The sequence below is a fragment of the Ptychodera flava genome, chromosome 1 (genome assembly GCF_041260155.1).
Source record: "Ptychodera flava strain L36383 chromosome 1, AS_Pfla_20210202, whole genome shotgun sequence".
In the NCBI taxonomy this organism is placed as follows: domain Eukaryota; kingdom Metazoa; phylum Hemichordata; class Enteropneusta; family Ptychoderidae; genus Ptychodera; species Ptychodera flava.
In genome coordinates, this window is record NC_091928.1 from 47,686,799 (window position 1) to 47,708,784 (window position 21,986).

Here is a 21,986-nt window from a genome sequence, read left to right on the forward strand (position 1 = left end):
TTCAGTCGCAATCTCATAAAATTTGGTCGCCTATGCGACTGAAAATGGTCGCTACTTTGAGCCTGATTGAATGTAGGCTACTACATGAATTATCGGTCGGTCCGGTTTTATGTTATTATTGCTCACATCTTTACTCTGAAAGATAAACTACCTATTGTCATTGATTTCTGTTACTTTCTCCCCTGTAGCAGCACGTACAACTTTGTCGTAACTTGCAATTTGTAATTTTTGCCTTACCGCACTCCCTGAGTTTTGTAAAGTATTGTGATATTGTTATTATAATTTATTTCAGGTCTACGTAGAGCCATATCAAAATCAAGTAAAATACTTGAAATACAAATTGTAAATGGATATAATCATTCTAAAGTGAGTCCTAAAGGATGACCGGATATAACAATTTTCACATTTTTTTATTCAGATGGTTGTCCTGGACAAGTCGGCGGTTCATCATAGCTTTCAACAGTCAACCGTTTTGCAGCGCCTCACAAAAATCTGCCCTCCCCGCAAAACAATGGTACAGTCCAGGGCAGCTCCTTTGCATCCGCTCTCACGAGTCCCATTACTTGGCACTGACCACCTGATTTCGGGGTGCATCCAGCTGCCCGGTCAAGAGACATTGGCAAGCGATGATGCTGCCTTACCAGATCCCAACCGATTTTAAGTATTTTTTTTCAAATAAAATGAAGTGAACAAAATTCTTTAAAATCTACAAATGCAAATTTATGTAAATTTAACCAAATTTGGCAGATGAAATTACGAATCAAATTATCACAATATTTAAACCTCAGTAAATATCGTATATCGCACGTTTCATACCTGAAACCTGGACTAAAAATAACAATTTCTGTCAGTGACTCCAATACGAATACGAATACGAATACGAAAACGAATACGAAAACGAATACGAAAATAACTTCAGCATCGTCACTGCCCGCCCTCTACACCTCAACGCAGTGCGTGGGACTTGGATAATCCCACGTGAGCTCGGATTCACAATATTGGAAAAAATAACATGACGCTCGGATAGCCAACATTCTCCTCGCGGCGTTTTCGGCAAGAGAGAGGCATGATATATTCAGGTGTGAGTGACGTATTTGAATTAGCACGCAAGACGGCAGCAGTTAACTTCCTATTATGGTTTTCCACAACAAAGAATCAGACATCGAGATGTTTACTAATATTTCCAAATCTAGGGAGTCTGGCTGGGAATGTTATATAATAGTCTAACTGGATTGATCGCCTGTTCGCTGCAGTATACCTGCACAACTGTGAACTTATCTTACCGAATACGGCTCCGTCGATTTCTCAATCTTTTTCTCTTATATACGATGACAGACTGAACTCACTGGAATTTTTAAATAGTCGCAGTAGCGGCCAAGTTGGCGTGCCGTACTACACTGATTTTCATCCGACCATAACACTGAAAACTGACGGCGATATCGAGAGTGTGAGTGCGTTGTTTTGATCAAGAAAAAACGGCTCTCCTTGCGACAAATTGGCCGATAAAATAGACTCAAGAAGTACTAGGTCGCTGCTACCGTACAATCAGGCAAGTGAAGTTTCTATCATTCCTGGTTCTCGCATCATTTTGTCCCAGTTTTGAGCGTAGCTGGGTCGAAAATCTCCGTAATTGGAACGAGCGACCATGTTATGTGGGTTCCCGACACTTCGCACCAAAACCACTTCGCACCATACCATCTCGTCCCATACCATTTCGCACCAAAACCACTTCGCACCAAAACAACCTCGTACCAAAACCACTTCGCCCCAAAAGTCATGTCCCCAAACCACTTTGCCCGAAACTTATCGCTAACTGCTAAAGCTGAAAATAACCACCTTTCTGTCATCCTGGGACTGAAATCTTGAAAGTGTACGCATTTCGCGAAATTGACATCGTGCAATTCCGCGCAAGGCACCTGAGTTGTAGCATTTGCGTGTTTCTTTTTTCTTATTCTATCGTTTATGGTTTCATGCAACAATAAATGGTTCGTGATAGCCAAAATGTCCTAACACATTAATGCTTCCAAGTTGCAGGTAAAAACAACCTTGTGATACGTCGTAACATCGTTGTTTCAGGACGAGTTGACGGTACTATACTTTGGGCGAAGTGGTTTTAGTACGATGTGGTACTTGGGGCGAAGTGGGGTTGGGCGAAGTAGTACTTGGGACGAGGTGGTTTTGGTACGAAATGGTTTTGGGACGAAGTTGTGTGGGGCGAACTGGTTTTGGTGCGAAGTGTCTGAAATATGGCGGTTCAGTAACGCTCGCTCATGGAGGTAGAAGCTGGCTGTGACCTGAATTCAATAACCTTGTGTCTTGAACTTGGGCGGTTGGTTTTCTCGGTATATTTTGCTATGGAATATTAAAAGCAGGTAAGAAAATATGCGTGGGTGAAGCGATAAGCCTCATTGTCGTCCATTTGACGTAGATTTTGGTGAAATTATCGAGACCCAGATACGCTGACCCCATCACAGGAAAGACGTCCATTGACTTGTATCGTGGAATTGTGATGGCGTCGTATCACTCGCCCGGCAGCATTGTTCTTCGCATTTCAGTCCCACAACTCCAGCTTGACGTCATTGTTACATGATACGACTTAAAACGTGTTAATCTGACTTTGGGGAAGCAAAGCCCGCTCGTCACACGAGTGAGGCCTACGAAATCGACCCAGATTCTCGACCTCGGCTACTGTGTGCGCAGACGTTCACCATATTGCCATACGTGTTGGGCTTGAGTCCAGTACATTCACTTTAATACTGTATCCATTTTCAAAAACATCACAATGTAGGGACACACTAATTCCACAGATACTGGACGTGGACAGAAAACCATTTGTACTTCCCGTATTTCTTACAAACATGATTTTATTTTTATTCTGATAAAAAATAACTTGTAGGTTGCCAAACCATCAGTTCAGGTTTTGTGTGAGCCGCTAGCCGCTCCATTCTCTGTTCGAAAGTAGAGGCCATGTGATCAAAGTTATCACACGGCAGTACGAATTTTATGGTCTACAGCAAATTCTCACGAGCAGTCACTTTCCTTTGGAGCTCATTATACCATGCCCAGCATGTTTTGTCATCCCCATATCATTGTCAACAGCGGTTACTAGTAAGATTTCATCATTTGCTCCATGGGAAGGTGAAATCTCGGCGATGACTCGTTGTTGACCTTGTCCCAGAAGAAAGTGACCAAGGGATGGGGATTTACTGCAACTGTTCACTTGAAAACATGTTGTTGATCATGTGTAGTGTGGCGGACTGCTTGGTTTCGTCCCTTTTGTTTTAACATACATAAGTCTACACCTTCAGAGAGGTAACAGGCTGCACACACACAATAAATTTTGCCATTGAAGAAAACAAATTGTCGGAATTTCGAGGAGGGACCTCCTTTGATTTCATTATTTTTCAGTCATACTACATTTTTGAAGATACTCGGTGGTATCGTATATGTGTTTCATGTACTGGAGTCACAGTTCAATGTGCTGACTGGCACTTTTCAATCACGTGCTTGACGGTTGACCACAGCGCCAACGGTAGACCACAGGGTCATCCATGTAAACACAGCAATGATGTGGTGATAATGTGTGTCACAATCACATGTTCCGTAGACCTTATCACAGAGCAAGTTGAACACCTCAGTGTGTTCCATTCCGTCTTTATTGTTCAGTAAGTGAGCATTTAGTGTCATGCATGGGGGCATGCACAGAGCGGGAGGTGCTGATGTGCAGCATGCTCGAAAGCTTATATCTGATTGGTCGTTTGTCACTATTCAAAGCAACTTGAGGAGTCTCTTTGTATTATTTAATTATAACGGTATGTCCCGCATAAATTCAAAGTTAATTTTGCTTAAAATGAGCCATGCTATATGATTTTGCCGCCCCTACTTTATCAAATAAATGCATCACCCCAATGAAACGACGCGGTTAAATATTATTAAAATGCAATATGCTGTGCGACTTTGAAGTTGGCTGCCATTCGGGTCGTTTCGGAATTCGCGGGCATTGCCACCGGAAATGACGTAACTAATAGAATGTACGAGTGAGTGTGTTCACCTCAGCCATAGCGAATGCTTACCGCTGTGGCTTCAACATGGTGAGAAGTTACGCCTTTGGTGGCTGAAGTAACGGCAGCCATTGTCAGTTTATTGCATTTTAGGATGATGTATTAGCCGCATTTGACAAAATTACAAGAAAGGGTCAGAAAAGAGTCATTCAGACAAGCGTTTTCTGCGGTGCACATTTTCGAGTGCCGTGACTTAGAATAAACACGGTTCGGAAGCCAGATGTACGGTAAGATAGACTTTAATTCCTGGAGTTACTACATCGATTATGTAATCGCAATGCCGTACCAGTACGACCATTGTCACCAGAAAGCTTCGCGTGTATCATCATCAACTGTGGACAAGAGCGAGAACAGCAGCAAGACTGCGACAGGTTGCCCAAAACATGTCAAGTATGCGGGGGCCGCGGAGAAGTATGGCCGTGTTTACATCCCCCAAGACTGATCGCCGATTCAGATGCTTTACGAAAGTGATTGTAAATAAATAAATGAATACAAGTACTAGATCTCATGCATGTGTGACTCTATAATTAGTAACGTTAGGAGATATCTAATTTTATATTCCTAAAAAGTTTACGTAGTGATTGACTGACTCTTTGCGAGACTGAACGATAGGTTGTGTATAATACAGCACGGCGCTGCCAGTAACAGTGACACAACGTGTAGCAATTAGTTTATACTGTTGACGAAGCAGTCGCGTTGTCGTCATCTGTTCCCTTCTGCTCGACTAAGTCTCCCCTAAAATATTTTAGCTTCTTTGAGAATTTCGCAGTCATGAAACAATGAACACTGTGCTTTATATCGCTGACACTTAATCAAGAAAAAAGAACTGCGAAAGCGTAGCTGATCACTCCGTCACAGAAATGGCCGGCTGAGCCGCCCGGCCGGTGCCAGTGTGCCCGATATTTACATCATGTCAATTTTAATTTATCTCTTCCGAGAATTTGGCTAGACATGTCTTTACGGTCACATATTTTTAAAAGTGCCAATGTTCATGTGAGGTTTTATAACGCCAAACTGAAGATTTTGCGGCGAGAATACTACCTTTGGTGTTTATGCTAACATGACCCTCAGCCTGTTCCACTTCCAGCTGTTGATAGGAAAGATGTGTGTTATGAACGGTGGACAATTTTCAACTTGATCTCTACTACATTTATCTACAAGCGTCATGGTGTAATTCAAATTTTTATATACAGATTTTGAACGAGGCAATTTGTGTTGAGAAGTAATAATAAGGTGGGATGGCAACTCCAGACTTATATTTTGTTAGCTTGCGGTTGTGTGTACGGTAGTGCACTGGTGTGTTTGACTGTGGTCACGGTGGGCTTGTCACTGACGCGACGGTCAACAAGAGTTCCGCTCTTGTTCTCGTTAGGTTAAGGTTCCGACTGTTAAAATTTGCAGGCCTGTAAATTCTGAACAGCTTTGTCATATCTTCTGTGACGATGATATTCTCAGTTGCACTGCTTTCACTCATGAAATTATCACTATCTCCATAGTCAATGCACGAAGTCACCATCACCCATTCTATTAGTGACGTCACAGCTACTTACGCCAAAACGGGGCGAGCTCGGCAATTTCCGGAAAATGTCGCCATGATGGAAATCGAAAAGTGCAACTTTTCCCGTGTTTTCGTCGAAATAACATAATACAACCGTCTAAAAACCGCTCAAATAAGCTTCAGTTTGTGTGTAAATGTTTGTTTTATTAATACCAATTTCATTGACAACCAGAACTATAGTATATGCCCCAAGTCAAACGAAAAAGTCTCAAAATGTGGCAGGACTCACACTTTAATTATAACAGTAAGATTCAGCCATCCAATTGGATAATAGCTTCCAAGATGCTGCACACCAGCCCAGCTGGAGAGGACAGGACTTACAGGACTGTTTCACGAATGTGTCTTGCTTGACTTATGTGACAAACAGTCCTCATTGAAACCAATCTGAAATTTCACAGGGAAAAGCATCAGAGATTTTCAGTGTTCTTCACAGATTTGAAAAAAAACCTGGATCACTAATTTTCATAACAATATATAATTTGCATATTCTATTGTTGTGAAAATGTATTTTGTATGGTAATTAACATATGGCTTGATTGTTCAAAAAACATGGCTGGCCCACCCCCCTGGTGGAGATCCCTGGCTTTTTGTTCCCATAACGGTACAGATTTCTTTTCCTCTTTTGTGCGCTGCTACAAAGAGTGTACGTGTAAAACCTGTATTGAGTTCAAACCTTGCCTCAGAAGGTAAGAGAGCTGTACAGACAATAAACTGTGAAATTGTGAACCAGTGAAAAAAATCTTTGAATATCAGAGACTTGTGTTCAATGACTGAACTAGTTCACCCAGATTCTCCATCAAAGGTTCTCACCAACCATTGATGACAATGGATTTTGGCCAAATAATGGTGGTAAAGGGGGTTATAACACATGTAGTTGAAGTGCATAAATGTATTCCTTTGGAATACCAAAGTCTGCCCGCAGTACTAGTAACTGGTAGGCTCTTGTAAATTCTTTTCAGTCTAACCCATTGAGCACCAAAAAAAAACCCTGTCTTTATTATTTACCCTTTCACCAGGATAGTCACTATGCACCAAAACCAGGCCGCTGCTTGCCGCCTTGTCCACTACATGTACCATTTCACACCACTGAAAACCACCTTGTAGTCCTACCAAAACTACTTCATCCCACAAGCCACGTTACTCAAGAGCGACTTTGCCTGTAAACAGGTCCACTCAGCCCCAAAGCTATCCCTGTTCCCAAATTTGCCAAAACAATAAAGGTGAAAATAACGCTGCAATCATCATCAGTATCTATTCCATGACTACAGTATTTAGGAAAGTGGCCACTCTCGATCCCTTCCATTTCCTTCTTTTTTCCATCATAAATACATGTAGCTAACTCATTTTCATAGACAAAAATATTGAGGAACAATTTCTAATGACATAAGAAATAAAACGAGTCTTTTAATCAGATCTGCAAGTTCTTACAGTTAAGTAAATTATGATAAGGGAGACTTGTTCAGTCTGGTTCTGTCATATGTCTCGTGGTGTGTTTGCTCTATCAATCATTGTAAACCACATGCCCCTTTACGGCAACAGCTCTGCGTGATTTTTGCATACATGTAGGTCCTTAGGAGCGCAAAGCATGCTATGGCTTGTGAGAATGGTTTGGTCTTGCAATGTGCATGTAGAACAAGGGGGTTTCTTGGGATAAGATGACTTGTTTGGTGAAGTGTTGTTGAATGTAGTGATGTTTGGGGTATGATTTGGTTTTGGTACGGAATTGTTTTGGGAGGAGATGATGTCAGACCTGGATTTGGTGCGAAGTGTCTGAACTCCTTCACCTCCATGGTTTGACTCAAACCTATTGTTGTCATCAATGGCAATTTTGGACCTGTTTATAAGGAATTGGGGCAAACAGGTTAATGACCATGTAGTCAGTGCTCAAGGGGGTTGCCAATAGGTCAGTTTTTACTTTAAACAGTTTGTGCACATACATGTATCCAATAAAACATTTATTTTTCGAATTAGTTAACCCTCTGAGTGACAAAGTCAATTTTTTGTCACTTTTCTGAAATATAAGCCAGTCAAATTTATTTTCAGATTTTTTCCAAAATTTTGATCCAAAATGGAAGCCAATGAAACGTGATAATCATTTGGTCCAAAATTGTCAAAAAATTTCCGAAAAAATCATAAAAATTGGTAAAATGTTGCACTCAAATTTTTGCGGGACAAAATTACAGCTCTCAAAGATTTCAGAGGTTTCCTTTAGGCCAGAGAAAAAAAAAATCTTGTTCATCGGATTTTTTGGACCAAGTCCCAGGAGCGGCGAGCGAAAATTTTTTTTTTTATTTTTTTAGGCCGAAGGTAAACGCGGTTCTCTTGCATTTTTGCACACATGCAGACAAGGCAAGATAATTGTTTCCCTTTTTACCAGAAATATCTCAGACAAGAAACACTGATACTGGTAACTGAATTCAATACTATATTTCCCAACAATAATATAGGCCATTACATTCATAGTTAGTGTTTGCACAACATATTCTGAGCATTTCAAAATTCTCTCAGAATAAAACTGAAATGTACAGCAAATCACTGAAATTCAACAATTCAGTATTGTCCTTTAATATTGTCCTGGTAGGACCTAGCATCTGAGTTTTTTTCATTTTACTTTGGCCCCATGTTTGGCCACTTTTGTCTACATTAGGGTCATACTTTCACAACCAAGAAGAATTTTTGGTCAAAAACCTCTGTGTAGATTTCAAGTGTTTTACCTACTATATACATATACACATTTACACAATGGTCTAACAACACTGTACTGTGATCGGAGTGAAGTTATATAGTCATCATTCAAATCGTACTTTAACATCGACGCAACCATGTGTTTTGTCATTGCCGTAAATTTTTATACTTTCGATGCAATTTTCATTCAATCAGATGCACCGTCCATCTATATCTGCTGTCACGATCTTGTTGAACAAATCGCCGAACGTAATGTCAGGACAAACACTGAATAGCGTCTCTGGAACTAGCTGTTGGCCATCACGTCGAATGTTGGCGATCAAATTAATACTCATGATGTGACATGTACTAACCTTTACAAAACGAGCAAATTTCTGGCCAAATCGACCCACTTTGCGTCGTGATTCGCCAAATTCAGACGTCACAACAACGTGTTGGCGGTCAACTAAGTCCGAACACGTATGAAGTCTCATTCAAAATCCCGTGCCCGCGAAAACCCGACACAGTGTAGGGCGCCACCAGTGGCAGTACTAAAAATATTTGTAATGCGGAAGTAAGAATTTGCCGGGATCAAAAAAAAAAAAAATTTCCAAATATGCCAAAGTAGAAGCGGCGATTCCGATGAACAATTTATTTTTTCTTCCTGGCCTTAGTCAGCTCATGTTCATTACGAACTTGCTATTAATTTTAGTTGAAACTCTGCCAAATTTTTAGAAGTAAGTCTAGGATATGGTGTTTCGGTACAATAAAACCAAAGGCCGGAGAAGTCCTCTAAATTTTGAATTAATTAGCATCCAATACCATCTTCCTCAGTTGAATTTTTTTTTCATTTCATCCATTCAATCCCAATCAATAGTCGGAATTGAAATTTTGTTTGTGGTTAAAATCAGATTTACAAATATTATGGGATAAGGTCATTGCTTTGCACTTTAATTTCTCATGTATTGTTGAGATTTCATGGCCCTGAAAGGAATATAATAAGAAAACTTCATGAAGTATGGGAACAGAAGTAGTGAGTTAAATAATGTATCAAAAGCTGTTACTGCAGTGCACAATATCTCTAGTACTGTGTGTAGCCTTTGTTTTAAAATCAAAACTGTCTGCCTCTGAGTTGGAAATGAGTGTTAGATACATACTTATTGAAGATGGAAGTTCTTGCAGTAAGATAATTCTGTGTAATTAAAATTTTATGTATCTAATTAATGTCTCAAGTTCATCAGGCTTGTACATGTACAACACCTTCCAACATTTCATAATCACCTGTGTTATATAATCACCATCATCTTTCTATACAAATAGTTGAGAAACAGCCATAAAAAGCATTTTAATAATACAGTCATAAAGAGAAAGATGTTTTACGGGGATGAATTGTTACTGGTAATTTTTTTCAAAACCCTGTTTTTTTCTCAGTTACCTTGCTGCTTGATATGTGTTCATACAATGTCCAGTCTTGCAATGTAGAAAGCGTGATATCTTGTTACCAAGGTGATAGACAAATGTGTCTCACACTAACAGTAATGGCAATTCAGACTTTCCGTATGTAATCCTTTTCATATTTTCAAGGTAAATTTAGCCAAAATTTATCGTAAATGTGTAGATTTTCCGGGTGTCCAGAAGCTAACATTCAACGGCCATAGAAAATTGTGCCAAGTCCATGAAATTCAACAATTCCTCATAGCTGGCCAAGTCTAGTGATAACACACTATGTATAGGATGAATTTTAAAGGGCTTGAACTGCCAAACTAAGCATAGGTCGGTTACATTTTTGTATATGAAACATGCTGAGTGGGTTGAAAATAGAATTTGACTCAATGCCCTGTGTTGGTGAATGATCTGAGGATAGTGGTAGAACAGTCTCAGCACAGGGAATAGAGTAATCTTGTTGTTGTTGTTGTTGTTGAAACGACGTAGGTCGCCCAACGTCACTCCCGTCCTATTATACAACGTCGTTTTTTTGTCATGATTACAGTTTTCTTTTACAATTATCTACAACATCGACAAACAACAGCAAGGAATGACACATTGTTTTTTAATATTTTTTATTATCGTCATCATCATCATCACCATCAACAACAACAATAACAACAACAACAACAACAAGATTACTCTATTCCCTGTGGTCTCAGCAGGAACAAAGGATAGAAATATTGCTTAGGAAGGTACAAAGATAGGGGCAGTTCCTTGACCTCCCCTTAATCATATTAGCACTATTGTTGTAACATGATGAGACAGCTTGGAAGAGTTGCCGGTAAGCCCCCCTCCCCTCCCTCATCCACCCCTACATGCCAACACACGTCTGAAATAAAGAGGGGCATGTATACTTTTACAGGAGGATATCAAAGGGAAAGTTGAGCAGTGTTGAGAGCCTTTCCTTCTGGATAGAACATCCATATTTAGGGTATCTATGTGTTCATCACAAAGATTACATACAGGTTGTAGAAAACTCATTTCAAATGATTAAATGGCGATTTTATGAGTAATTTCTGTGTTTGCTCATAGTATGGCGAAATCATCATTTGATCATGCTCTCAAATCAGTACATGGCTGACAGTGAGCGTCCAGACACTATGCATACAAACAAAACATCTTTTTGTTCACAGTTTTTTTACGAGTCACTGGGATTATTGTGGGGTTTTAGGGTTTGAATCAAAACAAGTGGCATTGATTGAAATGGATGCAAAGGAGATTACAAAATTGGGTTTATGAAAGAAACGCCTGTGTACATAGCCAATGTAGTTTAAACAATTCTGTCTGAAGAGAAAAATCGATGATGAGGATCGCCCACGTTTCGATTTCTGGGAAGCTGAACGTGATTGAAATAATATTAAAAGAGTACACTGTTTTAAAACCAAGGGCTGCCCAAACTAAATGTTAGTCAATTCTGATGACATGAACACTGTAGATAGTTATCTAGGCTTTGTCTCTTGGCATGCTATTGAAGTGACCTTTGAACCCAATATCATTACTCACTTTTGTGTAAATTACGACGTCTGTGTACAGGGCCTCCAGAATGTTTACAAATAGTATTTAGTATAATTCTTAGTATTGCAGCTACAAAAAGACAGGAAGCACAGTGGCAGCCAGTACGATCTCAGACCAATTATCTATGTGTGTCCCTAATAATGCCTTTGCCACCATCACAGTAGATACATGTGAGTCTTTTGATTTGAGCATTACTGCACAAACATACTTAATTTGCCATCATGCATTTATTCGTAAAAGTATAGAGGTAATCAATAATTCCAGTCCTAAATACCTTGTATTGTACATTTTGACAGATAACATGCATGTTTTGAAACTGAATTCTTGTTTTCGGTAAATTTTTATTCAAATTAATCCTTTGAGTGCATGCTGCAATTTTTTCCCACCAAAATTTTAGTGCAACATTTCACAAATTTTTTATGAACTTTATCTAATTTTTTTGGTAATTTTGGAACATGGACATCACATTTCATTGGCTAAAGCTTTTTATCAAAATTTTGGCGAAAATCTGAAAAAAAAATTTAGTAGGGTATATTTAATAAAGGCAACAAAAATTGATTTGGGCACACAAAGGGTAAATGATAATACATCATGTGGGAGTCTGGATAAGAAATGCATTATGAATTAACAGGTTCATCAGTCTAGAGAGGGGCTTTTGTTCATTTTTTATACGCTAGTAACACAGATAATTACAGCATTTCATAACATGGCCTGCCCAGTTTTCTTTTCCTATGATGTCAGTATTCTGTGGTGTTGTAAATTTTTGTACAAATGTCTGATAAATCTGTGGATCACATCTCACAGCCTCAATAAGTTTGTTCCCTACAAGCATTACCGGTAGTGACACTGTCTATGAAAATTCACGTACATGGGTTCAGTGCATCTCTTTTACCAAGTAATATCTTTTGCAGGTCTAAGATGTACATGTATCATGAAACTGTTCCATCTACCAAGGTTTTCTGTAAAGTGTTTCAAAATTTTCTGCCGTGATAAAATTCAAAGAAAAGTTGAACAAGTGTGACTCTTCATCATCATAACTAGAATTAGAAAGTTTGATTTTGATGATATTGTAGTCGGTAACATTCTGTGGTCTTGGATCTCTCCGACCTTTTGGTGTCCAAACACTGCCGTTGTTCTAGGGTACTGATATGCTGGACAGATCTAAACCGATCACCTTGCAAAACAGCGTAATACTTGGTATTGTGCAACCTTTAGTGAACTACATGTAGCCAATTAACGCAAGTGAAGTACAAAAATATCAGAAAGATGATCGTTATGGTTACCAACAGTGCATCCATACATTGACAGGCGTACCAATTAACATGTGATGGAGAAAGATTTTTATTTTGAGAGAATTGTTTTGGGTGTGAGTGAAAGCGTACAACCGGTGTCTTGTGTTTCCAAGCCAACCCCTGTCTTAGGTGCTGTTTGTATATTTGTGTAGTTGGCAACATCAATAAAATTCATCGTTTGCTGTCCTAGAATTTTCCTCAAATCTACCCTTCCACCAGATATAAAAGATAAACACAGAATTAAGGTAGTATGCACCTCGAAAGTGAAAGACTTAAACTTTTGCTCTAACTTTCCTCAAGGAATCTTTCAATCATTCTCTTTCAAAATCAAGAATAAAAATAGGAGGTCACCATGCAAATTCTGGTACTAGGGAAACAAATTGCCGATATTAGAAATTCAAAATGGCCGCCATCCCTGTGTTAACTCTATGGAGAAAAATAAAAATTTTCGAATTTCGAAAAACCAAGCCGGTAAAAAGTTTTCTTTCACCAAGAGCTTTAAAATGAACCCACACATGTGGTATATCAGAAGAGAATTGTAAAAGTTTGAGAGTCCGAATGTCTGTCCCCGAGGTGCGTTCTACCTTAAACACAATAAGAATACATATACCAATTTTCCAATCTATTTTGTCTGTGGGGTAAAGAAAACAGCGTATTTTTGATTTATAATAACTTAACACACTGTTTTCATCATTTTGCATAAAAAGCAGCCTGTTGGTGGACTCAAAGAATTTGATTGAAGCTGCCTATTCAAAGATGTTGTACATCATTTACTGTATGCATTGAGGTGAGAGCTTGGATTGTAAACTATCCAGGATAAAGAGCAACACTTTTCCCACCATGGTTTATCCCAATTGTTTTCTATGGCAAAGTTTAGACCTGGACGTAGAGAAATGGCATGAAAAGGATAATTACAGTGTTCAATGTCAAATTACTCCACCGACTTAAATTATTGGGAGAATATTGATTTGGTCAAACAACATACTCATGGCAGCTGTTAGGGATCAGGAGTACCATGATCTCATTGTCTTCTGAAATAGAATTCCTGTAAAGTACAGGTATACATAAATCTAGACTTGAGTAGGGTACATGTTTCATACCTATTACAGTTATTGTTGAAGGTGACAGTGTGTATGGAACACACTGTCACCTTGCCCATTTGACAAAGTCCAGAAAGTGTAATAGGTGTTCCGAAAAGATTAGATTCCTGTGAAATCTTAGGCATTTATTGCTGAAGGTCAGCACGACTACTACACCGTGGACGTGAAATGAAAAGAATACGACCCTAGCCACTACACATTACTGGTAACATTCAAATGACACACCAGCTATTAATTACTCCTCCTGGGCAAACGGTGTACTGTATGCCCATAGATTACAATGTATGTTCCCTTATTGTGACATAAATACCAGTTATATTTTTCTGGTTCCCATTATTTGTGTGTGGAGAAAACCGCAGTTGATTGTGTATGGAAATATAAATCATAATAGTGTCCATTATTCGCCTCAGCTTGGGGCTACAGAAAACAAGTAAATGATTAGTACATTCTTTTATTCATATCCCAGATACATCAAGTGATTGACAGGGAAACTCAAACAGACATAAATGATCCTGCAAATATGCAGCTCTAGTGTATCGCACCCTTTCAAGTGCGGTATGTGCATTCAACAACTCCAACATACAAAGTGGAGCTTTTTCCCTGTGTAGTGCGTCAAATTCTGATGGAAGAAGAGATTGGTAGCTAGTTATTGCGAACGTCAAAATGAACCGGAGACCAACTTTGATAAGCCCCTATCAATTTCCCTCGCAATCTTCCAATATCCCTTGGAAAACACCGAGGTACTTTGGTCTGTAAACATACACTGCGCCTGCTGTGCTATCTCCATTCGATCTCCCTATGCAAGCTTCTGCATGGATCAAACCATTTTGCGCCAGTTTACAGCTATGGCTGTTTGATATCAGTGTATTCAACGAAGCTCATGGCACACTTGTTATATACCACAAAACAATGGAAACGCTGGAGTTCCCGAGACAGAATCGTTAGGAAAATGACACGTTTTCCCAGTACTTTCTTGATCCTTTGACCCTGCCCACCCCCGTCACCTAAATAGTATAGTTCATTACACAGTAACGTCCGCCATTGTTTATTTTCATTCACGGACCACGATGTTAGTTGAGTGTTAGTTTTCATTCTCTGGACATGAAGTGTATTAGTTTGAAGCAATTATCCTTTCATCTGTGAAGAGTTTTACTGGTGACTATTACAATTTTCACTGCTATGTTGTTGTTTTCACAAGATGCAGACTGCTTTTCCGTGCAGTCAATCATCGACAGTTTTTTCTACTCTATGGTAGTCCATGGCATGAGTCAATAAATGCCAGTTCACACGTGCACTATGCTGCTGATCGGCACATGACGTCCTCATGTCAAGTTTTAGGATTTTTTTGATGCTGAAATTTCACCAAAATGCCATTTCTGTATCCAGAGATTGTGTAATCAGTGTGTCTGTTAATCTCGGAAATTTTGGCTAAGTTTTGCTGTCTTATCTATGGTTGCCGATCAGTATGTGCACAGGCTGCGTTAGGGCCAGTATAGAGAGATCAGTGTATGCCAGTTCATAAAATCGTGAGAATATTTTTTTCTCTGTCGACGTCAATTTGCCTTACAATGGATTTTTAGGCAAGAAAGACAATCATAGAAAAATGGTTGACAGGCGTTTCCCAAACCAGTATCGCCACAGAAATGCATCGCATGCTCAGCACTGTGAACGATGTCATAATGAAATACCGGAGAACTGAGCATTTCCACAAGTATAAGTTCACCGGCCGGCCGAGAGTCAAATCAGGGCCTCACTCAGTACAACGACATTGTCTGTCACTAGATATACTAACTGGCTGTATCTCAGTCGTTCCGTGTGAATGTTTCTAATTTTACCGTGGAACTCAACTTGTACTTGAAACATTGCCATTGCCTATCCATGTGCTCTCACACTGACATTTGTTTACTTTGCAAGCTCATGGAATTTACTATTCAAGTTTGGGTAAAGTATGTCATGTGACATGACTGCATACGGGAAATACTTCACGATAACAGGATAAACGCACGTAACAATGCAAAACAAGTTCTGTGAAAAATCGAGTTTGAAATTATTATTACAATTAAAGGTCTTAAAATCGCATGCTTTATTTCATTTCTTGTCAACCACTTTGGCTTCAAAATGGTTTCTTCCGGAAAGGGAGCCAGAAATAGAAGGGAGATCGAATGGCGGTAACACAGCAGGCGTCTAGTATGTTTATTGGCCTGTTTATCGGCAACACTAACCAAGTACCTCGGTGTTTTCCAAGGGATATTGGAAGATTGCGAGGGAAATTGATAGGGGCTTATCAAAGTTGATCTCCGGTTCATTTTGACGTTCGCAATAAACCCTTTTCCTGCCAAGTCCATATTTCACCACCAGGTCAAGATGGTTAAAATTAGTGAAGCACAACATATTCCATATGGCGTTTTTTAACATAATATTAAACATTTGAAAGCTATTGAAAACATAAATACTGTACATGTAAACTTGATTTTTATAGACTAAAGATGCTATAGCAGACCAAGCCAACTGGGTGAAAATACATAAGGTTTTGGCTCAATACTGCTTTTTACTGTCTGGCAGGAAAAGGGTAAAACTAGCAAGAAGTAGAAGTATTTAACCCCTGTTTCACAAAATGGTTTAGTCCAATTGTATTGTTTTCAGTGGTGGAGTTTTTGATCTGTGACAGGAAGATGGAAATAGGAGTGAAATAGCCATTACAGTTGAAGATGTAATACTGTAGGTCTTATAATGAATCTGGTGAAGATTTTGATCAGTATCACTTCCCTGTCTGCCAAGTCAGTAAAAAGCAGTATTGAGCTAAAACCATACATACTTTCACCGACTTGGCTTGGTATGTTGCAATTTTGTATCAGCTTTAGTCTGGAAAAATCATCTTACTGTCTCTGTCTTCAAATCTTCAAGTCTTTGTTAAAATGCACCATATGGGACATGTTTTGCTTCACTAGTTTTAACCAACTTGATCTGATGGTGAAATATGAACTTGGCGGGTAAAGGGGTGTTTGCTAATTCCTAGATTTACTCTTTTTGTGGTAAACATACATATTGTGGGGCAACATTTGACAGACGAAAACAAAACCAGGCTAAGCAAGCTGCCTGCTTATCTTATCATCATCTACCATACCATGTACATCTATCGCTTTGACTCAGTGTCGGATGTGTCTGTCCTATGGACTTCTTTCCAGCAAGTTACCTTAGTATATACATCTGTGTTTTCATGAATGCATTTACAAAAAATGATATGAAGCCTCTGGAAGAATCACTATCCTGTGTACATGTGTGTCTGTTGCCATGGCAAAAGCGTACGTTGCCACAACAACAGCTTCTGAAATATCAAGAGGATGGTCTCAACAAGACAAAACAAAATTGCTTTGACCGTGCTAGCTTTCACCCTGTTTACAGGGTATATATATATATATAATATATATATATATATATATATATATATATATATATATATATATATATATCTATATATATATGTGTGTGTCTGTCGCTGTCTATGTCTATGTCTGTGTCTGTCTGTGTCATGTACATATGTGCATGTATGTCAATAACAAATTACTATAAGTACAAAGTTACTGTAATACTTGAAGTAATTTGTGTTATTATTTATAGCTCTGTGTTTTTAGCATCGAGCACTGTTATTTCCCACAAGGACATCTGTATACTTTGATACTGTATCCCTTTCTTGCTCTCTCTATATATTTTTTTTCTGGGCATTTGAAATAGTTTTGTAATATGTAATATGCAAATAAATGAATTCATTCATTCACAGTTGCAGTATTCATAAACATTACAAAATGTTACATTGGCAGAACTACGAAGTACGTGATTTACCAGGACTAGATTTATCGCATTGTTGAATGCATGTCACAGTAACAGGTTGTACATGCCTACATGTACATGTATGGTATGTCATGTTGCATGCCTATCATAGGATACTACATGCATCTGAAAACGCAATATTCTACAATTTTAATCATCTGTAAAGTACATGCATTTCTGCCATGTGCTAGCAGGCCTAAAATGACAGATTTTGACTGTAGGTTTTGAGTTTTTGAAAGTGAGAATTCGATGTCTACTTTCCTTGCTAAGTTCCTGACAGAGACTCTTCTGTTTCCTACACACCGGTAGCTGTAGTGATAGTGACAGATGTTATCACACCATGTGGTGGCCAGATTAGCATACATGGCCGCTGGTCATATGAAATCTTATTTTTGTCCTGAAAATACATGTACACAACATCACATCTATCGTTTCAGTTTGATAATAAGCTCATTGAATTTTGAAAAAAAATATCTGGGACTTGCGGCAGATACTGTTCATCATCTGACGAATGGACAAGTGTCTTCATGTTGCCAAGCAGAATGCTTGATGTTGATCTGACAAACATCACGGCATGCACGTGAAGCATTCGTGCAAGTCTGACAGCTCTTTCTTTTAAATGTTACAGGTCAACTCTGAGGTGCAAGACATCTCCTAGTTCAAGATGGATATCGCGTCAAGAAAACGGAAAGTTCCGTCTCCTCTGTATGGCTTTGGAAAGTAAGTCATCTTTATTATTGTATGGTAATCTTTGCTGTGATTTGTACATACATATACCTGATCAATATTTCTTCACCTCACATGCTGGTAGTATATATAGTTCATTACTCTGCAATTTATTTCTATTGCAGGCATGATGCGTATAGGTTTACCAAAAATATCTCATTTTTAATACTACATAATTATGATTTGTATATCACTGCAGATGAAGTCCAGGGGAGCTCATAGATTTGATTAAGTTAAGGTAGTATGCACCTCGAAAGTGAAAGACTTAAACTTTGCTCAAACTTTCCTTAATGAATCTTTCAATCATTCTCTTTCAAATCAAGAAAAAAATGGGGGGTCACCGTGCAAATTTGTTACTAGAGAAACAATTACCCAAGATTTACCCATATTAGAAATCCAAAATGGCCGCCACCCTGTGTAACTCTATGGAGAAAATAAAAATTTCGAATTTCGAAAAAACTAAGCCGGTGAAAAGTTTTCTTTTACCAAGAGCTTAAAAATGAACCCCACATGTGGTATATCAGAAGAGAATTGTAAAAGTTTGAGAGTCCGAATATCTGTCCCCGAGGTGCGTTCTAACTTAAAATGATGTAATCGAAATCAGAAAGCTGTTGAGACTTTTAAACCTTCACCACAATGGTTTGGCCCAAATTCATTGATGTCAATGGTGATTGTGGTCCTGTTTACACGGAATAGGGGTTAAATTGGTTAAATGTGCATGGGAAAAGCACTGGGGCCATCTTCCACATGGTATTAACCAGGGCTTGCCTGAGGGTACTTTTTATGATGAATAAATGTAAACATACATGTACAACCCCTTAGGATAGTGTTGAATTGAATTGTAGTCCAACATTGGTATAGTGTACTTCCGTCTTGCTCTCTTTTATTTCTTGAGCTGATGCGTGGATATTCCTGAAATGATTTTGTAAACACCTCGCAACAAGCGTGTTATAGAGTTTAGTGTGTTAAGTGTACACGTGTATCGCCCTGCTCGTGTTGGTGCACTCTCCGGTTCACCGCTCCCAGTACAGAACCACTCTCCTTATGACGTAGTTCTTGCTCCATTGAAATCGACAAGATGTCACTGCGGTCCCGTTTCCGTCTGCTCTGAACCTTGAAATCCTGAGCGCCAGTGAGCGTGTCCTTTGAGGTGGAACTTCACAGAAAGTCAGAGAAGGGAGGGGCCACTGTCGCACGTCACTCTTTGCCCCGTTGGTCAGATTTACTGTTTCAAATGAGACACAATGGTGTAAAGTTACATTTGCGCAGAGCAAATTGTCGGGTATTATTTGGAAAAGACAAAATACCATCACATATGTAAGCTAAACTTATGGTATTAGCGTTCATTAAACGTCTAGAGCTGACTTGAGTCACTATGTGTGTGAAGCAGTCATTCAACTGAAGTTTTAGTGTGTAGGAGTGAACACAGATCAACGTATACCCTATGATGTATAAGTTAAGGTAATTTATGCCTTTATTTGCACATACCCTGCATGTTGTTGGATGAATAATTATAGTTAATATTTATCGCTGGAGTAAGTTTAAGTACTGTGACTTTTATGTGCCTTGAAACTGATAGAATTTGTGCGAACTTTCCTCAAGGAAACTTCAAACCATTTCGCTTTCAAAAATAAAGAAATCTGCTGGTCACCGTGCAAATTTTGTACCTGAAAAAACATTATACCATGCAGATATAGTCATATGATATTCAAAATGGCCGCCACAAATGAGTTAACTCAACGCGGAAATATGAAATTTTTGACTTTTGATTTTCATGAAAACAAAATGTTGAAAACTTCATTCACTCTACAGTTTGAAAATGAGCTAAGCCTACACAAGTAGTAGAAAATGGTAATACATGCCGGTTGGACGCATATTCGTACGGTTTTCAAATTTTTACAGTATTTGTTTTGTACATTGCATTGTGTGGACTCATACTGAAGGCAGTGGAGTAGATAAAGTATTCACCATCATGTTTTTGTTAGAATCATAATTTGACTTTCTCCCATAGAACTAAAATCGTGGCCATTTTGAATTTCAAATATCATTAAATTTTAGGCAATTCATGTCAAATCTGCTCAATGACACCGTAGTTTTGTTAGCTCACATTTGGTTATACCAATGTGAGATTATCGTATAAGCTGAAGTCGGTGGCGTCTGTATGTATGTGTGTATGTGTGTATGTATGTATGTATGTATGTATGTATGTATGTAAGTATGTACGTGCGTACTGTATGTATGTATGTACATGATGTACGTATGTATGTATGTATGTATGTATGTGTGTATGTGTGTATGTATGTATGTATGTATGTATGTATGTATGTAAGTATGTACGTGCGTACAGTATGTCTGTCAACTTCAAAAACTCACGAACCGCGGCTCTTTTTTAAGCGCGATATTTGATCTGTGTATGCATCCTGGGCTGTAGATGGGATTTTGTTCAAATGAAGTTTGCAGTGCCAAAATTATGCAAATGAGCTTAAAAAATGTCATTTTGAAAACTGGGGGTATTCTCCATTTTCCAGGACTTTTCCAAGACTTTCCAGGAGGCTCTAAGATTCCAACGCTTTTATATTTGGTGTACAGATGTCCAGGGATGACAATAGCTAGATATGTGGAAGTTGTCCTGAAATATACAAATTTGTATTTTTAAGACAATTTTGTCATTTTTGGTCAAGAAAACTTGTTCTCAAAATTACTTGTCTGATAGCTTTGTAATTTGGTACAAAGTCCCAAGGGATGTTATTACATGTAGATAAATTTTCTGCTCAAAGTGTTGGGAAGCCCCCAAATTTTTAAATTTTAGGTAATTTTCTCAGTTTGTGACCTTAAATGACCTACATAGTACACCAACCTAGGATATGTTATGAGACAGTTTCGAAGGCTGTGAACATAATTTTGTCATATTTGATTTTTAGTAAAATTTGATCCAGAAAACAAAGCTGAGGTAAATTTTTCATTGCGGATCAATTTTTGCAACATTTCTGTGTAAGACACACAAGAACTGATGAGAAATTTGGATCCAGGATAATTCCAGATGTCGTAATCACCCCCCACAGTGGAAGGCATTTCACTATCTGTAACTAATTTAAGTGCTGTTTACATTCGAATGATAGCACTCATAGCATTAATTAAAAAATCCCCAAGGTTGTAAATATATTTCCTGCCATCTGGCCTTATGTAAACATAATCAACAAAGGGATGGAACATTTGATATTCAGGAGGGGGTAGGGTCTAGAAGATTGATGAGGTAGCATTACTTTTTACCAGATCCCTTGTACACTCTTTATTTTTTCCCCACTCTTCCAACCTTTTCTTTTGTCAAGCCTTCTCTGGCTAATTTTTTTGTTGACATTTGCTTATGTATGTAGGATCTGCTTGTCCCATTGCTATAGAAGTTGATATGCATGTTCCTAAAGATGACCTCCAGTACCTAAGTTGCAGACCTTATTTGCAGTTGTCATTCTTGTTTTTCTGGTTTAAATATTTTTACGCTCCCATATATGCATATGTATATATGCAAATGGGAGGTATTCGTATAAGGTGGCAAAATGGCGTCTGTGTGTATGTATGTATGTCTGTTAGTCCGTCCACATCAAAAACTCCTAAACCGTAGCACCTACTGTCTTAGTATTTGGTGTACAGGTGCACCTAGGGGTGGAGATGTGAATTTGTTCAAATGAACATGTCAGTGCCAAAAATATGCAAATGAGGGGGAAAAAAGGAAAAATCCTGCAAATGGCTAAAACTC

At 38.6% G+C, this 21,986-nt stretch overlaps 1 protein-coding gene across 4 annotated transcripts in view; it reads left to right on the forward strand.

The window, feature by feature from the left end:
• Nucleotides 1-911: 911 nt before the first annotated feature.
• Nucleotides 912-21,986, forward strand: part of LOC139139666 (protein cycle-like) — a 50,590-nt gene continuing 29,515 nt past the window's right edge. The window contains exons 1-3 of one of the 4 annotated variants that reach the window (XM_070708552.1): nucleotides 912-1,656; nucleotides 2,237-2,372; nucleotides 18,135-18,226. In XM_070708552.1, the coding sequence (XP_070564653.1) occupies nucleotides 18,171-18,226 (56 nt within the window). In that variant the 5' untranslated portion in view covers nucleotides 912-1,656; nucleotides 2,237-2,372; nucleotides 18,135-18,170. Of the gene's footprint in view, nucleotides 1,657-2,236; nucleotides 2,373-18,134; nucleotides 18,227-21,986 lie in introns of those variants that run through there. The other 3 variants (XM_070708547.1, XM_070708533.1, XM_070708540.1) reach the window with 3 other exon arrangements.